At 44.9% G+C, this 18,826-nt stretch overlaps 2 protein-coding genes across 3 annotated transcripts in view; one reads left to right on the top strand and one right to left on the bottom strand.

Moving 5' to 3' along the window:
* The window catches only part of KLHL13 (kelch like family member 13), a 570,056-nt gene that overhangs the window by 411,723 nt on the left and 139,507 nt on the right, over positions 1 to 18,826 (top strand). The window lies entirely within an intron of this gene.
* Positions 5,703 to 18,826, bottom strand: part of WDR44 (WD repeat domain 44) — a 48,941-nt gene continuing 35,817 nt past the window's right edge. For both annotated transcript variants that reach the window (XM_083722789.1, XM_083722790.1), the window contains exons 11-20: positions 16,843 to 16,981; positions 16,681 to 16,745; positions 15,399 to 15,512; positions 14,078 to 14,200; positions 11,928 to 12,119; positions 11,557 to 11,658; positions 10,356 to 10,471; positions 9,666 to 9,793; positions 8,056 to 8,187; positions 5,703 to 6,842 (exon numbers count right to left, since the gene is read on the bottom strand). In XM_083722789.1, the coding sequence (XP_083578915.1) occupies positions 6,748 to 6,842; positions 8,056 to 8,187; positions 9,666 to 9,793; positions 10,356 to 10,471; positions 11,557 to 11,658; positions 11,928 to 12,119; positions 14,078 to 14,200; positions 15,399 to 15,512; positions 16,681 to 16,745; positions 16,843 to 16,981 (1,206 nt within the window). In that variant the 3' untranslated portion in view covers positions 5,703 to 6,747. The remainder of the gene's footprint in view (positions 6,843 to 8,055; positions 8,188 to 9,665; positions 9,794 to 10,355; positions 10,472 to 11,556; positions 11,659 to 11,927; positions 12,120 to 14,077; positions 14,201 to 15,398; positions 15,513 to 16,680; positions 16,746 to 16,842; positions 16,982 to 18,826) is intronic.

Below are 18,826 nucleotides of genomic sequence, written 5' to 3'. Positions count from 1 at the left end.
TGTTGTGCCCTTATGCAAGATGAGGACTAGGGCTACAGAGCGACCCACAAAACCAAAGCCTGGATCTCCAATGGAAGTAATGACATCGCAAACAAACTTGATAAGCTTGGGGGAAACAGACATGCCCGAGTTGAATCCACAGAATCATGCTCAGCATCAGTATTATCCATTGGAAGATGATTTCCTCAACTCCTTTAGGAACCTCTCTCAGGAAAAGCAACAAACAGTTATCAAGAGGCTTGACCTTATGAGCCAGACATTGAAAGAGAACAAAGAATCGGAGGTAGAGACTGACAACAGACCCAGTGTCCATAACTGCTTGATATCTACGGAACCACCAGAGTTCTGGACAAAGATGAGACATTTAGATGAGGAGGAGTTAGGAACTACACTTAAGGAATCTCTGCTGGTGAGTACAGTGGTACCTCGGGTTAAGTACTTACCATTCGTTCAAGAGGTCTGTTCTTAACCTGAAACTGTTCTTAACCTGAAGCACCACTTTAGCTAATGAGGCCTCCTGCTGCTGCTGCACCGCCAGAGCCCGATTTCTGTTCTTATCCTGAAGCAAAGTTCTTAACCTGAAGCACTATTTCTGGGTTAGCGGAGTCTGTAACCTGAAGCATATGTAACCTGAAGCGTATGTAACCTGAGGTACCACTGTAATTTGCAAAGTAAAGGTCCAGTGAACACTTCATGCCCAACGACTGAAATTATTGAACATCTGGATCACACTACTAGTATAAATGATACCGTTGCCTCAAAAATTGGCAAACTCTAAAAGCACAATGACCAGCAATTTACCAAGAGGAAATCACTAGAAAACAATCAAACTTCTATCATGGAATGTAACAGGGTGGCTGAACAAGATTCAAGACAGCAAAGTCCTGTGGGGAACTGAGTTCATATTGGGAAAGACTTGACCAACTACTCAAAAGTATAGACTCTTTGTCGCCCAACCCTCGGTTTGTCTTGGGGGGCGACTTCAATGCCCAGATTGGCCTTGTCTCCCCACAAAATATAATATTATCTGGACTAAACTTGGAGGACAAACCCAAAATCTGCCAGAGGACAGCAATGGACACCACCTCTAACCGCGCTGGGAAATACCTCTGTGAACTTATAATTAAGCACAATATTTTGTTATGTAATGGGCATGGACAAGGGGATCAGGGGGAGTATTTTACTTTTATTTCCCTCAGTGGATTTACTAGCACCATAGATTATATCCTAACATCTAATAATGTGCCAGTTAATCGAGACACCCTTAGGATAATCCCCAGAGCTGAAAGTGACCACTTTCCACTTGAGTTATCTCTTGAGTCATTTGTTTCTCCCGCTTTCCCTAAAATATTGGATGAAACAGAATATCTGATACTTGGAAATAGAAGGTTAAAATGGAATGCACAGGTCCAGGAAAAAATGATCCAGATCCTGGATTCTCATGAGTTTGCTTTATTAAAGGGGGAAATGTTGTTAGAAACAGGAAATGTAATCGGACTCTATGAGAATATAATTAACCGAATGCGCCCACTGAAGACCACAACCAGTGTGATCAAAAATAAAAAGTTCAAAAGACACACATGGTTTGATAAGGAAAGTCAGAATACAAAAAAAGGCTATCTAGGGAACTTAGAAAACTGAAGTTAAAACAGGATACGCACAATTTTGCTCTACAAGCTGAGGTAGCCCAATTATGATACAATTATAAACTATTACTTAAAAGCAAGAAACAAATATAGTATGAGCAACAGTGGAAAGAATTGGGAGATGCAGCACTTCAAAAGGACTCACGAAAATTTTGGCATCTGGTTGCCCAAGGCACAAATGGGCTGGGCTACTCGTTAGAAGCATCTGTCCAAGGAAAGGATTGGGTGACATATTTTATAGGAATATATAGCCCTTTTTGCAACTGCTGCCAGGAAACTTAGAAAAAATTATATAGCCGAGATAGCTATCAACTGTAAAGGAGACGAATTTATTTGACCCCCATCTACACCAAGCTGTATCTTTCTCACTAAACTTTGTACATAATTGTCTATTGTATTATTTAATATTACTTTTAATATATTAGTGGACCCGCGGTAATTTTAGCTTATAAATTTTATTGTCTAATGTTTCAATTTGTATATTAAGGAGTTTCTGTAGCTTTGTGCTGGCAGGGATGCGACGGAGTGAGCTCCCGTTGCTTGGTCCCTGCTCCTTCCAACCTAGCAGTTCGAAAGCATGTCAAAGTGCAAGTAGATAAATAGGTACTGCTCCAGCAGGAAGATAAACAGCGTTTCCATGTGCTGCTCTGGTTTGTCAGAAGCAGCTTAGTCATGCTGGTCACATGACCCGGAAAACCTGTCTACGGACAAACGTTGGCTCCCTCGGCCAGTAAAGCGAGATGAGCACCGCAATCCCACAGTCGTCCACGAGTGGACTTAACTGTCAGGGGTCCTTTACCTCTACCTTTTTATAGTGTTGTGCAGATTAGGTCTTGCTTTGACAATACAAATGTTTTAAGTTTTTGTATCAAATTAGTATATTTTTTATTGAATGACACTGTATACATTGCAGCAGCCTTTGGCTATAAGCAATAAACTTGACTGAGTGAAATGAGTTCAGCGAGTGCATTGACCAGAACAGCACCTTCATTATTAGTTTTATTAATTTCCCACTTTGATGACTTCATTTCTGCTCACATGTACAACTTACTGCTTGTAAACCACTTCAGTACAGAATATAGCATAAGAACCTAAGAAGAGCCTGTTGGATGAGGCCAATGGCCCATCAAGTCCAGCATCCTGTTCTCACAGGGGCCAACCAGGCGCCCATTGTGGGAAACATGGAAGCAGGATCCGAGCACCAGAGCAGCCTCTCCTCTTGTGTGGCTTCCAGCAACTGGGACTGAGGAGCATTGCTGTTTCCAACTGTGAAGGCAGAGCGGAGCCATTGTGGCTGGCAGTCCAATCCTCTTTTAAAGCCCTGTAGGTTGCTGGCCTCTTAGGGGAGTGTGTTTCATAGTTTATGCACCACATGAAGTCTTTTATCTTTACTAGATCTCCCAACGTTCAGCTCCATTGATGTCCAGGAGTTCTGGTGTCATGTGAGAGAAAAACTATTCACTTTCTCCAAATCATGAATAATTTTATAAGTTTCTATCGTGTCCCCTCTTCCTCATGTTTTCTCTAAACTAAAAATTCCCAAAATTGTGCAGCTTTTCTTCATTAGCCTAAGTAGTTAAGTTTAAGCAAGATGAAGAAAGCAGTATTCAAATATACTTAATGAAACCAGTGGTATATTCAAATTGCTGCACATGGGCACATCTTTACAGCATGTCTATGGTAGAAATATTAAGAAGTTTAAGCTGTTAAAAGGCTTTCTTCAGGGAATTCCCGGGACTTTTAGCTATGTGTTGAGAAGTGTTGTCAAAGGTCTCTCCCTCCACTGCTGAATATTCCAGGTACGGGGGCTTTGTAATTAGCACCACTGCATTTAAACAGCTCCAAAAGTGTTTGGATAATTAGTGTTCTATTGAAAGTGAAAAGGATTTCAAGGAAGGGAATCACCCATGAAATCGCCCATATGTCTTCCACACTAGCAAACTCATGATCCAACTGATGGCTCTTGTGAACCATCCACAGACCAGAGAGGTTATTGGAAAGCTGGGGGGGGGGGGGAGTACAAAAATATCTTAAAGGGGCGGTGAAGCCCTCAAAAGCAGGTCCCTAAGGACAAGGAGGGACACGGGTGGTGCTGTGGTCTAAACCACAGAGCCTAGGGCTTGCCGATCAGAAGGTCGGCAGTTCAAATCCCCACGACGGGGTGAGCTCCCATTGCTCAGTTCCTGGTCCTGCCCACCTAGCAGTTCGAAAGCACAAAAGTGCAAGTAGATAAATAGCGGGAAGGTAAACGGTGTTTCTATGCGCTGCTTTGGTGTGTTCTCAGTATCCACCCACTGTAATTTGTTTGACCCGTTTTTGATTTCTGAATTTTAAATTGTTGCAACATGCTCTGTGACATGGTGAAAGGAGAGTATTGGATTTAATAAACAAGCAAACAAATAACTAAATAGTCCCCATACTATCCTTCCACAAACAGAAATGGCACTCCCCAACCCAGGTTTTATAAATAGTCCAGCAATGCAAATGGTCTTCTAATTGCTTTACAACAGGTTTCCCCCAACTGGCGCCCTCAACAGCTGTGCTGGCTGAGGTTGATGGGAAATGTAGTGCAAGTATCTGCAGGGCACCAAGTTGGAATACAGTGGTATCTCAGGTTAAGAACTTAATTTTTTTCGGAGGTCCGTTCTTAACCTGAAACTGTTCTTAACCTGAAGCACCACTTTAGTTAATGGGGCCTCCTGCTGCCGCCGCACCACCGGAGCATGGTTTTTCTTCTCATCCTGAAGCAAAGTTCTTAACCCGAGGTACTATTTCTGGGTTAGCAGAGTCTGTAACCTGAAGTGTCTGTAACCTGAGGTACCACTGTACCTAATTTAGACAAGGGCTGGAGAACCTTTCGCCTTCCAGATGTTGCTGGACTCGCCTCCCACCCGCCATGGACAACCAGGTTCCCCAGCCCTCCTTCAGACCATTCTGAATTTCAGACCCTTTTTGGTTCCTGTCTGATATTTTCTGTGAACTCAAAGAAGTTTGAACTTAAACCAGCATGGTACAGATTATCTCGTTTGTATTTTACGCCTCTCAGTTCTAGAACCAGTGCCTCTCTCCACTAGATGGCCCTCTGTGTTTAGAGTTTATGAAGAACATGTGAGATCTGTAACAAAATGTTGCAGCTTAAGAGGGTTCAGGGTTTCAGCCAGCAAGCTGTACTGTCTTTCAGGAAACCCCATCCCTTTCTGCCTTTTTCCCACAACAGACACTGAATCATCTCAAGTATTACAGTAAAGAGATGTGTCTTCAGTATTCGCCAAAAGTCGTATCGTTAAAGTGTGACACTGATCTCTGAGGGGAGGGAGTTCCACAACTTAGGGGCTGCCACAGAGAATTTTGAGGGCAAGGGGCCACCAAAGAAGGCCCCCTCTGCCAATCCTAAAACCTGTGGGGGTCTGTAGGGAAGGAGACAGTCTCTCAGATATTTGGTGTCTAAATTGTTTACCACTTATATCACTAGCGTGATCACCTTGAGTTGGGCCCCAAAATGAACTGGGAACCAATGTAGCTGTTTTTCAAAACAGGAGTTATATGAGTTCTAAAAGCAACTCCAGTCAGTAATTTGACAACTTAAGTTTCCAAGTCACTTTCAAGTGCAGCCTCACATAGAGGGCAGTGTAATAATCCACTTACCAGTCCTGTGCCCAAGTCATCTCTGTCTAAACATGGCTGTGGCTAGAAATAGGCATTCCTCCTAGCCACCTGAGGCTCGAAGTGACAATGCTGGGTCCCAAGTCTGCCCAGGGTACAAACCTACTCTGCAGCCCCATCTAGGACAGGCTCCTTCTGGACTCAAGAACTTGGAACACAAACCACCTCTGTGCTTTTAGGACTGAGTTTGCCTTTTTGGGCCCATAACCAGTCCATCACTATCTGGGAACACCTGTGAAACACCTCAGCTGAATCTCTAGATTCAGATGCAACAGAGGCACAGAGCTAAGTGTCATCTGCATATTGGTGACACTTCACCAGTTGAAATCAGATGCAACCACCATCTCTGAGCCATGCAAAAAATGATGATGCAATAAAAGGACAAAAAGCAACTTCTCTTTCAACATGTGCAGTTTTAATGATACATCTTTTCTTTCTCCTCTGAAACAGGAACCATCAACAACATTTTATGGGTTGCAAGGCCCCAAAATGTTATTTCATTGGTATATCTTATGAATATTTACAAATACCTTTAAATTCAGTTAGCTCTAAACAAACAAAAAACCAACATTTTTTTTAAACTACAATGCTTTAAAAAATATGTAAACAATTTTATTTTACACTGTTGTAAAATACAAGAATTGTTCCTAATGCAGCTTAATTTTTTTGTTTAAGGTGAGCATAGCCCAGTGCCCATGAATAAGGAATGAGAGACTCTTTCATAGAAATTGTGCTCCAGTGTGCAATGGAAAGAGAAAGGAAAAGGTATATATTAAGAAAGGAATCTAGAGTGCACAACAATTAGAAGACAAGAGAAATCCACTTTAGAAAACATTGATACATGGTTGCTGCTAACCCATCCAGGCCAAGGGATGGAGGAAGGGCAGAAAAGACCTCACAGAACATTACAGGATCCGGCCACAAATTCAGCTTTGTTAACACAGATTTAGAAATAGATCAGCTTTGCTGGAAACAGGAATCTGGAGAGAGAGACTGCATGACATCTTTGCAAATAATAAAAATAAAAATAAAAATCCCCACCCCACCCCACCCTGGGAACCAATAAATTAAATTAAATATTCAGTTAAGCTCAGTTTGGTATGTGTCACCCCCCAAAGGGCAAGTGAATATCTCATTGCTCTTTTCATGCAGAATCCTGTGCATGGCGAACAGTTGCTTAGCAAAATAATTTTTCAGAGAAATGCAACGCTGAGTTGCTGTTTTGACCACGTCATTTATGGGCCTCTCTTTCTATTCTAAAAGCCGGGGGGAGTTAATAGTTGGGATGCTGCTTCCCCAGGAGGTCTGATGGAGCAGCTTTAAGTGAGAGTTCAAAAGATAAGCCAACCCTCGAACTCTATATTATACTTTGCTTCTCTGATCACATGATTCATACCCAGGTACCATTCATCATGATGCTGTCGAGTTACCAATGATTTCAAGATGTGTTTTTCTTCTTGTTGATGAAGACTTTGATGGCTCCGGTAAAGTCAGCCGACAGAAGCACTTCTGTGTGATCTGTCTTCAAAGCTCCTTAAAAGGGCAGAAGAAGCTGGTTTAGGAAATGGCACCAGGCATGAGGTAGCACACAGCAAACAGGTTAGGGGAGGGAAGCTCAGCTCTGCATGCACAGGGGTCCAACATCCCATCCCTGGCATCTGCAATGGGTGATGGGAAAGACCCTGGAGAGCTACTGCCAGCCAGAGTAGACAGCACTGCACAAGATAGGCCACATTCATCAGAGACTAGGAAAACACTAGTCGTTCATTTAACCCTGCTTTCTGCATATGCATCAAGACAGCTGGTAAAATAAAAGCACACAATAAAAGCTATAAAACACACACACACAATAAGAAGAAATCTAAACTCCAATTAAAAGGGGGCAACTGGAAGCAGCCTGGAAGGCCAAATCCAGTTAAGGCTCCAAGAGAACACAATGGACTACTCCTGTGTCTGAAACAGAACAACGAAGGTCATCAGGCTGAGAGTGGGCAATCCAGCGTCTAGATGTCACCACTCCAACAGTCATCTGCCTAAACCCCAAGGGCAGCTTCCCAAAACTGATGGACAGATTGGAAGACTGTCTTCTCCTGTATTAGGCAGCCCAGCACCTGGCCTTCATACTCAAGAGGTAATCATGGAAAAAGCCCAAGCACTGTGTCCCTTCCTTGATGATTGAAAGCAGAGTTGAAAGCAATTCCCTAGAAATAAGCATGACTTGTGTCATCTGCTCAATAGCACAGAAGCATCATTTACAGCCCTCCACTGACATCTGTTCAAGGGTCTTCTAGTCCTTCACTCAATAATTCACCTTCCCATTGTTTAACAGATGGAGAAGTTACTTGTGCAGTGTGGGAGAGGAGAAATCACTCAGGATAACAGAACAGGGGAGGGAGGGAGAGAGAGAGAGAGAGAGAGAGAGAGAGAGAGAGAGAGAGAGAGACAGAGAGAGATATGAAGGGCCAGCCTGAGAGCAGCCCTCTCAGGACTCAAAAGGAGCTGCTTGAAATCCCCAGCAGCAAGAGAAATCCACTAAGTTCTCCCTTCTCATCTTATTCAGTCCTAGTATTCACACAACAATGAGCTCTCTGAAGTAGCTTATAGGTGAAATCAAACACATTTCAGTTGGGATTACCTACCTAATGGATGCGCTACTTCAAGAGCATTTCCCTGCTCAAGGTTAAGGGTGACCCAGGGCCTGACACAGAGTGCATTCGTTCTCACCCCGAGGTGATAGGGCACCTACCAGAAGGAATGGGATCAGTTGATTCAGAATCTTCACTTTTGTTTTCGGGCTCCTGCTTTTCAGGTGTCTCCAGTGATACCATCAAGCTGGGATTTGGGGCAAAAATGGCAGATGTGACCACTGCGTTATGTGCTACAAAGAGAAGAAAAGCAATCAGGACCCACCCTTTGGAAAAAAAACGCAGGGAAAACAAGTTCCTTGGAGTATGGAGGTTAATTGTAGGTAATTGGCAGATGCAATGGTGATTTTTAGGGATGGCTCTGATAGGAAGTATTTAAAGCTCCAATTCACTCACAAGGAATTGGTCAGAACAGGGGAAATACACTACATGAATACCCACACAAAAACCTGGTTTGCTTCTGATCCTCGAACACACTCTTGCAACCTTTTTTGTTACTGACATGGAATGTGTTCAGTCACAATTCACAGGTCTGCCAAGCGCTACTCCATTCACCCAGGACAGCTAACCATCTGCCCAACCCAGAGACCACATAAGAGCCAATTCAAAGATGCCAGAAGGGAACATGGTTCATGCCTCATAAGCTCCTGGTCACCCTTAACCTTTTCACCTACTGCCTGGATGCCTTCACAAGCACCACCACCCCATCCTAGGATAGTCTAGTCCTACAGAGGACTGTACCATGCACGTAGCCTTCCTGATCATGTAGAATATGCTGTAACCAAAATTGGATTCGATAGAAAACAACTGTGCCAAGACTTAAACCCACTCCTTTGAATAGCACAAGAAGCCCTAATCAAGCTAAGTGCTTCGCTTTACAGGGGAAGAATAAGTGGTGTGGTTTTGTCATCAGCCATTCATATTTGGAGAAGACTTCTAGCCACTTCAGGATCTGTAACACTCCCAGGCAGGCAGTGTTTTCCTATAAGGGCGAGGGGGGGACACTAGTCGCCCTCGAAATGCTGTTGGACTCCAGCTCCCATCAGCCCCAGTCAGAGGATGCAAGTGGTACCCCAGCAGCATCTGGAGGGCGCAAAGTTCCCCAACTCAGGTTTATACAAGATTTGTGAAGAGCAGCAGGGAAGAGGACTGTGCTACATTTCTAAACGGGGGGGGGGGGGAGAGATTTTGTTTTGTTTTAAAATGCAGAAGGGTGGGGAGCTTCTGAAATGGCGACCTCCATACCTGTTGCAGTCTGCTCTACCACCTTTCTGAGACATGCGGATCAGATCGTTTTTTACATAAGTACGTTTGTACGGCTGGGCAGCAAGCAGGAGGTTTTAGCAGATGTACTGGAGGGGCCCCCCCTTTTGGCTCTGCTCTTCCTGTTCAGCAACTATGTTGCCCCATTTTCATTTATCCCAAAGAGCTCCATCCTTAACTGGTTACACTGCTGGAGAGGGAAAGGGAGGAAGCTGGATCTGCACAGAGGCCCAAAGCATTCTGGGAGGCCATCTGACTAGCACTGAGGTCAGAACCCATCAACAAGAGGCTGGCCGTTCTTGGGACACAAGCACTCGGTCACTCACAGGGTGCCAGCTTTTCCCTTGGGATACACAAGTCCCCGCCACATGCATGGCTTAAATTAAAGGTCTTGCAACTGAAAAGCAGCAGCTTCAGCTCAAACACTGAGGTGGCAGTGGGGCTTCACCTTTGACACCCTCCCAGAAGTCGTTGCGGTCCCTCCTGACGGAAGTAAACTTGCTTAAATCATGGTAGGTGCTCCAGATGTAAACGTATTTATCTTCAGAACCACTCACGATGTATGTGAAGTCGTGGCTGAGGAATGAGAGAAGAAAAACAATTCCCAATTACTTTCAGTTCATCTTTTCTTGTTCCCATTGCTTCCTCCCACAAGACAGGAAATTCATGGCTTAAAACAAAGTCAAAGGGTACGCTGTGTGTCAATGTTACTTTGTTTATTACTTTCTTATTCTGCCAAGAGCTCAGGGGGGTGCACAGGGTTCTCTCCTCCCATATCCCATAATGACCTTAGCTACCCTTTGGGTTTGATGAGTTGGGAGATGGTGACTGGTTCAAGGTCCATGTTTTGATTAGTGGATATTTCAACCCAGATCTCCCCAGGGCTAGCTTGAGATTCCATCTGCTACACTACAGAAGAGACCACGAAAAGCACACAAAAAACAAAATTTCTGAAACGCTTAATTTCAGAAGCAGACAACATGGTCTGTTCATGTATGTATCTACCTCTACAAATAGGCAAAGAGCAACTTAAATCTGCATGATGAAGTCAAGGTGTGCACTGCGTTCTTCTTCCCAGAAAGGGCTGCAGGGGGCGGGAGTCTAGGAAGTCCTGGCTATGAGCCATTTCTTTCTTTACCTGAAGCTGGCTTTGATCTGGCTGCTGCTGTTGACATAGCCCTTGTATTTCATAGACAGAGACAAATCTCTCAGGTCATAGAGTCGGATTCGGGAGTCGTTTGACGTCACCAGGATCTGGCAAGAAAAGTAAAAAAAAAAAAAATCCATCAGCGGAATGAGTTGAGAAGTAGAAGCTAGACTGGTCTGCCATTTCTGCACTGAGCTTCAGAAATGACCAGAGCTCAGACCTATCCAGATGTCAAACTCTGTTCCCACAGAAGCATTTTTCCACCAAGTGGAAAATGTGTGGGATCTGCTGGCAGTGAGGGAAGAGCACTCTGTACATGCTTAAATGCTCTCCATTACTGATCTAGCTTGCTGAGCAGAACCAAAGTTGAGACAGTTTCTAAATCTTCTCATTGGAGAAACAGAAGGGCTTCTTCCGTGGGTTGACACCCTGAGCATTAGCCAGCCTCTGAATCTCCTTCCAGCCTTTTGAGTTGAGGCACAAAGAGTGGGGGGTGGGGGTTGCTACATACTACCATCAGCTTTGGCACTACTTTTCAGGGTATTCTGAGTTCATGCTCGCTGAAATGTTGACATATGGTAAATTAATTGTTAATTGTTGGTTTATGCATGCTGTATATTTTTTATTTCATTTGTTACTGTAATACTGTAACAACATTATCAATGCAAACATTAAAAACACATTTGCAAAAACAAAAATCATAGGACAGACAGCATCATTGTGCACCATAGACCTGGTTTAATATGTGCACCTTCTGAAAGCTCATCCACAAAAATTCAGAAAATAAAGTTGCCAGCTATACATCTACACAGATGGGCACACCAACTGAGCAGGCACTTCCATGCGCCACTGCACACACTGCTTGGCAGTAGGATCACAAAGGAGGGCCAGCCCAGCAGATCTCAAGGCATGGGAACTGGCAGTCATTCAGGGCTTTCTAAGTTTGCAACAAAACCATGCATTGGGCCCAGAAACATATCAGCAGTCAGTATTGTTTGTGCAGGGCTGTGTTACACGGGTTCAAACAGAAGCACCAGGTGCAACTCTGGAGGCTGCACTCTGGACTAGCTGCGGCTTCCACACCATCACTCCAGGTTTGTGAAACTATGCAATGTAGGTAACATTAAATGGACTTGTGGAATTGGACACAATGACCAAAGAGTGTGAGTGTCTTCAAAGTAAGAGGAGCTACCTTGTTTTCTCCTGGCAGTGGCTCAATTCCAGTGATTTTCCTCCCAACTCGATTCCGCCCTCTAGTTGACCGCACGTGGATCTGTGTATGATACTTTAAGTGCTAAAGAGAAATAAAACAAGAAGAAATTCACTGGAATATACACACGGGTTCACCGAGCTCTGCTCTGCATCCTGAAGTGGCCAAACTGGATTGGAACCCGGAAGCAGCTCAAGGGAAAACAGTTGGTGTTGGCAGTGGGTACTTGAGACACTATTAGTTCCGTAAAATGGGGCTTCTTTCTGAATGTTTTGAACCACAGCAACAATCCTACTTACTGGTTGTCTCCCTTGAATGAACCAGGTGGCATCAATTGTGGTAGCAGGGCTTACCTCTGTGTCGTAGAAGATACACCGGCCATCATAAGTGCCAATAACAGCATATTTGCCATTCTGGCAAAAGTTGGCTGCTGTGATCAGCTTGGTCTGCCCATCCACTTCATTCCAGAGGGCCACTTTTTTGTCAGGAATGTTCCAAAGTCGCAGCTTTCCATCCAGCGAGCCACTTAAGAAGTATCTGTCATCCTAAAAGAGGATAGATGCCACAAGAAATGTGTTATTGGTGGCAACTTCTTTGAGGCCTTCTAATATGTTGTCTGCACCCCACTGGAAATGGACACACAGGTACAGGGCCAACTTTGCTCTATTAGAATCTCACCATTCCTGACATTCAGGTAAACTTTGGTGTCTGCATGAGTGCAAATTCATGGGCTTGTTGTACATCACACATTCTCAAACATGCAAACTGAGGTTGGTAGGTCCCACAGGCACCATCTTAAGATAAGTACAATCTGTATCTTGATAACTCTTTCATGTACCCTTACTCATAGAAGCACAGAATTGTAGAGTTGGAAGGAACGCCAAGGGTCATCCAGTCCAACCCCCTGCAATTCAGGAATGACAGATAAATGATCTCTGACAGATGCCCATCCAACTTCTGCTTACAAACCTCCAATGAAGGAGAGCTCACCGCCTTGTGAGGTAGTCCGTTCCACTGTTGAATACATCTTACCATCAGAAAGTTCCTCCTGATGTTCCAGCAGGAATCTCCTTCCTTGGCATTTGAATCCATTGGTTTGGGTCCTGCCCTCTGGAGCAGCAGAAAACAAGCTTGCTCCATCTTCCATGAGAGCCCTTCAGATAACTGAAGATGGCTATCTTGTCACCTCTCTGCGTTCTCTTCTCCAGGCTAAACAAAGAGCAGGAAGCATGGAGAAGAGGATAGCTTCCAGGTTGTCCATTGAAAGTGCAGTAAGAGAGGGAAGGAGAACACCGTTCCAATGAAGAAAGGGCGAGCTAGGAGTGACAAGAGGCAGACCGAGGAGGATGCCTCTTGCCAGAAACTGCAGCACAGCGCAGGGCCTAAATACTGCAGTATTTCCTGCACATCTGCAGCTCACCCAAGAAGTCCGGACAAGGGTGGTCCAGAAGCCCCAGCTGGTGCTGCAGTTGGTGTGTAGGTTCGCCCTTGAGGAGGAAAGCGGAGCTGAAGGGGGAGTGGGATGCTCCAGGAGCACCCTGCAGCTGGTAAGTTGGGGGGGGGGTCACTAAGAGGAGGAGGAATGCAGAGAAGCAGCAACAGCGGCTGCAACCAGAGCAAGTTATGGGTCAAGAGGAGCGGCAGAAGAAATGGGAAGCAGAGGCGTCAGTGCTTGGGTCCAGGTAGCACAGAAGGAGCAACAATGCTGGCAGACCTCAAGGCAAAAGGTGGCCAACCAGACGTGGCAGGGGGGACAGACCCTGGTTGAAGCTCTGAGGCTGCCTTGGTGTGGGGTGACTGGGCGCCGCGTGGTTCCAGTGGGTTTTAGATTTCCATGGAGCCTGGGGAAAAGAGGGGAGCAGGAGGGGATACCTCATGACCCCCAGCCTCTGATCTGTTTCTTTCTTCTTTCATTTCCTCGGACACTTGCACATGGGAGAGGTTGAGCTGGCAATCAGGAGGTGCTGCTTCACAGGAAAGAGGAGGTGGTGGAGACGACGGGGGAGACGCTGGAGGTTTTGTGCAAGCCCACAGAGGAGGGAGAGGAGGCAACAGCAGCACCAGTGTCCACCATGGACTTTGGGGGGTGGGGTGGAGATGGGCCTGGTTTTAGTGCATGGTTTTAGTGGACTGACCTGCAGGGACACAGCATGATAGGCTCCACAGGGGTGGGTGGGGAGAGGGAGGGCCCATCCTTGAGACAGTTATGGTAAGGCTGTGGAGAAGGGGTAGGATTGTGCAGAGCAGGTGGCATGGAGAGAGAGGGTGGGGTGTGCAGGGATGTCCGTGTTTATCCTGGTGGCACAGTGTGATTTGGAATGTATTTTTGAAGTGTGTTTTATTGTCTATGGTGCTAGTTTTAGTGCTTAATAAAGCCTATTGCAAACACCTTATCATCCTGGCCCCCTCTCCTCTCCACAACTTCCAGCTTGACACACAAACTCAATCCTCTATTCATATTTAAAATTCAAAACTGGGTTCGAAACGAGGCCATCTCCCTTACCCGTGGATGGAAGGCTATAGCAGTGACGAAGTCAATGTGCTGGAAACAGCAGAGGCACTCTCGCCTGGATATGTGCCAGAGCCTGACTGTCTTATCCATAGAAGAAGAGAGTAGAAAGTAATTCTGGGGGGGATCAAAATGGCATGCATTATTTCTGAGGCGTATAAAATATAAAGAGAGTGCAGAGCCCTGATGCAATCTACTGTTAAGTTTCATCTATTCGGCATGGAAGAGATCTCTCTCATTGCTTGCAGTTCAGCAAAAAGGGATTGGGGAAAAGAGTAAGCCTTCATGCATGCTAATGATGGGAGTTCACTTCAACTAGTAAGTGCAGCAGCGGCAAACAAACTCTGGTTACAGGACCAGGGAGGTTCCTCCAGGAGATCAGGAATGGTGGAAATGGTTTGTCTGCCTTTCCTGGTCTTTCATCATGGCCGACAGCTGTGGAGTGGGCGTGTTACTGGCCCATGGAGAGAACAGCAATGTACCCCTATCTGGGCAGATAAACTATATGATGATAATGATGATGATGATTTATTTCTTGTACCCCACCCATTTGAGTGGGTTGCCCTAACCACTCTGGGCATCTTCCAACGAAATATAAAGGAACACAACAAAAATCAAACATTAAAAGCTTGCCGAAACAGGGCTGCCTTCAGATGCCTATGAAAAATTAAGAAAAAAACAAGGACATGAAAAACTGATTTCACTGTTTTTCACGATGTGGATGGGAAATTGTTATCACTACAATAAGCCTGCAACTTATGTTCTGTGGATCGCAACTGAAGCCAAAATAGCATAGCATCAAAAGCCAATACCAATGTCATTTTCCCCAGAACCCCTCCTTTTTTGGCACGTGCGTAAGTTGTGGGCTTACAGTACAATAAAGTGATGGGCTGGTATTTCTTCTCCTTAAAGCTACTTCCCCCTACCTGGAGCCCTCCAGGCATTCTGAACCACAACCCCCATCAGCTTTGATTATTGGCCACACTGGTTGAGTGGCTAAGGGAGCTGCAGGCCAAAGCATCTGGAGAGCACCAGGTTGGGGAAGGCCGATGTAAGGTCTGCTTCTCTGGCTGCACCCTCCTGTCCTATAAAGTTAGGTGCCTTATCCGCTGTACTGTCCCATTGTGGAATGATCCCGGGTGGGCCACAGCTCAGTGGCAGAACACGTGATTTGAATTAAGAAGGTGCCAGGTTCCAGCATTTCCAGGTAGCCCTGGAAACGGCTCCTCTTTGAAACCCCGGAAAAACCTAAACACAACTTGTAAACAAGCAATATATTGCTGCTCCTATTTATGAGAAGTCCAATATGTCTTACTTTAGACCAGGACAAGTCCAGGAGATCTGCCGTGTGACCTTTGTATTTGCAGAATGGCCGCTGGCGAAATGGTGTGTTTTTATCATCAGGGTCCTCATCGGCCCCACTGCAAACCTAACAAACAGATATACAAGAACTGTGAGACGCAGGAGGAACAGAGAGACCCAAGTGCATTGAGAATCCGCAATTAGGGATCCTGTCAATAGCAGGAGTTACATTCCCACTGAAAGGAAAGGTGTTTTGGAGCTCCATTAGCACACTACAGCTCCTGTTCCTGAATTGGGGAAGTGAATGCCAGCATGTTTTTAAAACCTCTATCCCTGCAAACAGTGAGGACTAGGAACTTGCTTTAAATAAAAGGCAGGTGGAGTGATGATTTTGGACTAGTCACTGTCCTCTGCCGCAACATGAAAAATGCTTGGGAAAACTCTGACAACTCTGGAGACAGGTTGCCCAGATGTAGATATGTACTTATCAAGAAAGCAAGCCCAGTGACTCTGCATGCAGAGTGGAGCTCTCTCTACACTCTTGCTGCAAGCTTTTGCATCCCTGCTTTTCCTCTTTGCCTGCTGTATCTCTTCAGTGAGATAATGTGCACTATCAGCCTCACCTTTAAATAAGCTTGTGGAAGGTAATTGTTAGGTTAGGAAACTCAGACAGCAAGTGGAGCACTTAATTACCTCCAGCATTCAAATCCAAAGTCATGCTAAGAAAGCAGCGTTAATTACGCAGATGTCAGGAGAAAGATGTGATGTCCTTAATAACCTACTATCAAGTTAGCTCTGGGTATTCTACAACCCCTCCCTCCCATGTTGAATGGTTTCTACCTCTGGTGATTTGTGCCTGAATGAGATTTAAACCAGGAGACCTGTGCCCCTTACAGTCAAGGCCTCCAAAAAGCAAACCACAGGGTGATGGGGTGGAAGGGTCCGTAAGTCATGGGAAACTACTGGATTATTGTGTCAGACCCCCCGAGGACATATTTCAGTATACTTGTCTTATAGAAGATAACATGGACCACAGCTCATATTGCCAATCTTCTTTATTACTTTAGAACTTCCAAAATAGAAACTTGCCCTGAACATAAGAGTGATCATGCATTCTAGAGAATAACTGTATTCTCTTTTGAGATGATGAGCTGTTTAACATGACTGTTTGCATTATTTGTGTGTGGCAGGAAAATATTTTTCCCGTCATTTTTCTTGGTTCTTCCCCTTAAATAAAAATATCAATTATTTAATGGTAAAAAACAAACAAACAAAAAAACCAAGGTCCAACTTACCCCCATATCGTTATCTGACTTTGAAGAATTCAAACTCTCTTGAGATGGGGAGGGAGACACGCGACCTGAAACACAACGGGGGGGGGGGGGGATTAGAGCTTCCTTTCAAACAAGCAATTGTTTACTTGGCTTTCTACCTTCCAAGGAAGGAGCAGGCTGTACCTTCTGTGTTGTACTTCATCCGCATGTTATTGAAGTAGTCGAAAGCATTCTTCAGCACCCAGATCCTCACCACATTGTCCTGACCCGCTGACGCAAGCAAACGGCCACAGTGTGAGAACTTCATTGTCCAAACGGCGCCCTGTTGAGAAAAGCAACAACTGTCAGGCTAGGAACACTGGCACTTCTACCATCAGGTCCATGCTTCAAACCAGAGACTGGTCACATACAAACAGTGTTAAAATGCCCATTATTTAATTGTTAACCTGCCTTTCATCCAAAAGCTCCACTGTGATGCATATGGGTTCTCCGCCCCCCCCCCCAACAGCCCTATGAAGTATGCTGGGCTGAGTGTGCATCTGTGTGACCAGCTAACATCATCTAACAAGCTGCATGGCTCAGTGAGGATATCTACCAGGGCTTTTTCAATCCTGGCCTGACACACGAAGAGGTGCAGAGATTAGCATACAACACAGACCCCACTCCCACAGGTGTACAAACAGGACATTAGGGAGTAAAATAAGTGAGAGGAGTGTCTCTTGTGAATGAATTTTAGTGGCTGCTTAAAAAAACACAACACAGTTCAATTTTTTATTTTTATATAACTTATAATAAGATGCTTTGAATGGTATAGTGGTACCTCAGGTTAAGAACAGTTTCAGGTTACAGACTCCACTAACCCAGAAATAGTACCTTGGGTTAAGAACTTTGCTTCAGGATGAGAACAGAAATCGTGAGGTGGCGGAGGGAAGCCCCATTAGCTAAAGTGGTACCTCAGGTTAAGAACAGTTTCAGGTTAAAAAAGGACCTCCAGAACGAATTAAGTTCTTAACCTGAGGTACCACTGTATTTCGAAAAGTGGAATATTAATAATAAGCCTGCCCTGACTATGACAATCTTATTTGTTTATCTAAAATATTTATATATCACCCTTCCTCAAATTCCAAGGTGGTTTGCAAAAATATTAACAACAGATATATAATTAAACAATAACAATTAATTAGTTTAGTCAGGCACAGCCGACCTAACTCTACTGCCCACCTCAAAAGAGCCACACTCTCCATCCTTGTTGTGCTACCCTGCCCTGCAAGCCCCCCACTCCACTAGTGGACTTAACCTTCCCACATCAGAGGAATTGCTGCAGGCAACAGCAGCTGTTATATGGTTCGGATTATTTTTAAAGAAGTCTTTGGTGCACCTAAACCACTTCATACTACACGTTCTCCTAATGTGTTCCTGGGTCATGTGTCCTGCGGTATCTTCCCTGCCTTTCAATTCATTTTAAAAATCACTTTTTAGGGTACCACAGGAATCTAATTTACCCTTGTCAAAATAAATGTGAAAGTCAAAATAACCAATGCCTAAGCTAACTGCAGCCCATTATAACCCAGCAATTTCTTAATGTTGCATTGAAGGAAGTTTTAAGTTAACACAACAGGCTTCCTCAACCTCAGCCCTCCAGTTGTTTTGAGACTACAATTCCCATCAACCCTGACCACTGGTCCTGCTAGCTAGAGATCATGGGAGTTGCAGGCCAAAAATGTACGAAGGGCTGAGGTTGAGGAAGCCTGAGTTAGCAGTTTTTGGTACCTGTAATACAGTGCTCTTGAGGTGGTATCCCCCCCCCTTGTGGCCCCCCTTCCCCAGCCATCCACTAGTACAAAAATGCCCATTACAAGAGCAAGGGCCTGCTAGACTTCCTCAAGAGTAAATTTTGTCCTAGGTGTTCATTCTGCTCCATGTTGGTCTTATCTTGATACAGGAGTTAACGCTCTTCTACTGCAAGATTGTAGTACTTATTGCTTACCGTATTTTTTGCCCTATAAGATGCACTTTTCCCCCTCCAAAAATGAAGGGGAAATGTGTGTGCGTCCTATGGGGCGAATGCAGGCTTTCGCTGAAGCCTGGAGAGCGAGAGGAGTCGGTGCACAGCGACCCCTCTCGCTCTCCAGGCTCCAGGAAGCTATCCGCAAGCCTCGCGCGCCTG

This window comes from Podarcis gaigeae (genome assembly GCF_964106915.1).
Source record: "Podarcis gaigeae genome assembly, chromosome: Z".
Taxonomy (NCBI): Eukaryota; Metazoa; Chordata; class Lepidosauria; order Squamata; family Lacertidae; genus Podarcis; species Podarcis gaigeae.
The sequence above is the reverse complement of the archived record's forward strand: the minus strand, read 5'-3'. Positions and strand labels throughout refer to the sequence as shown.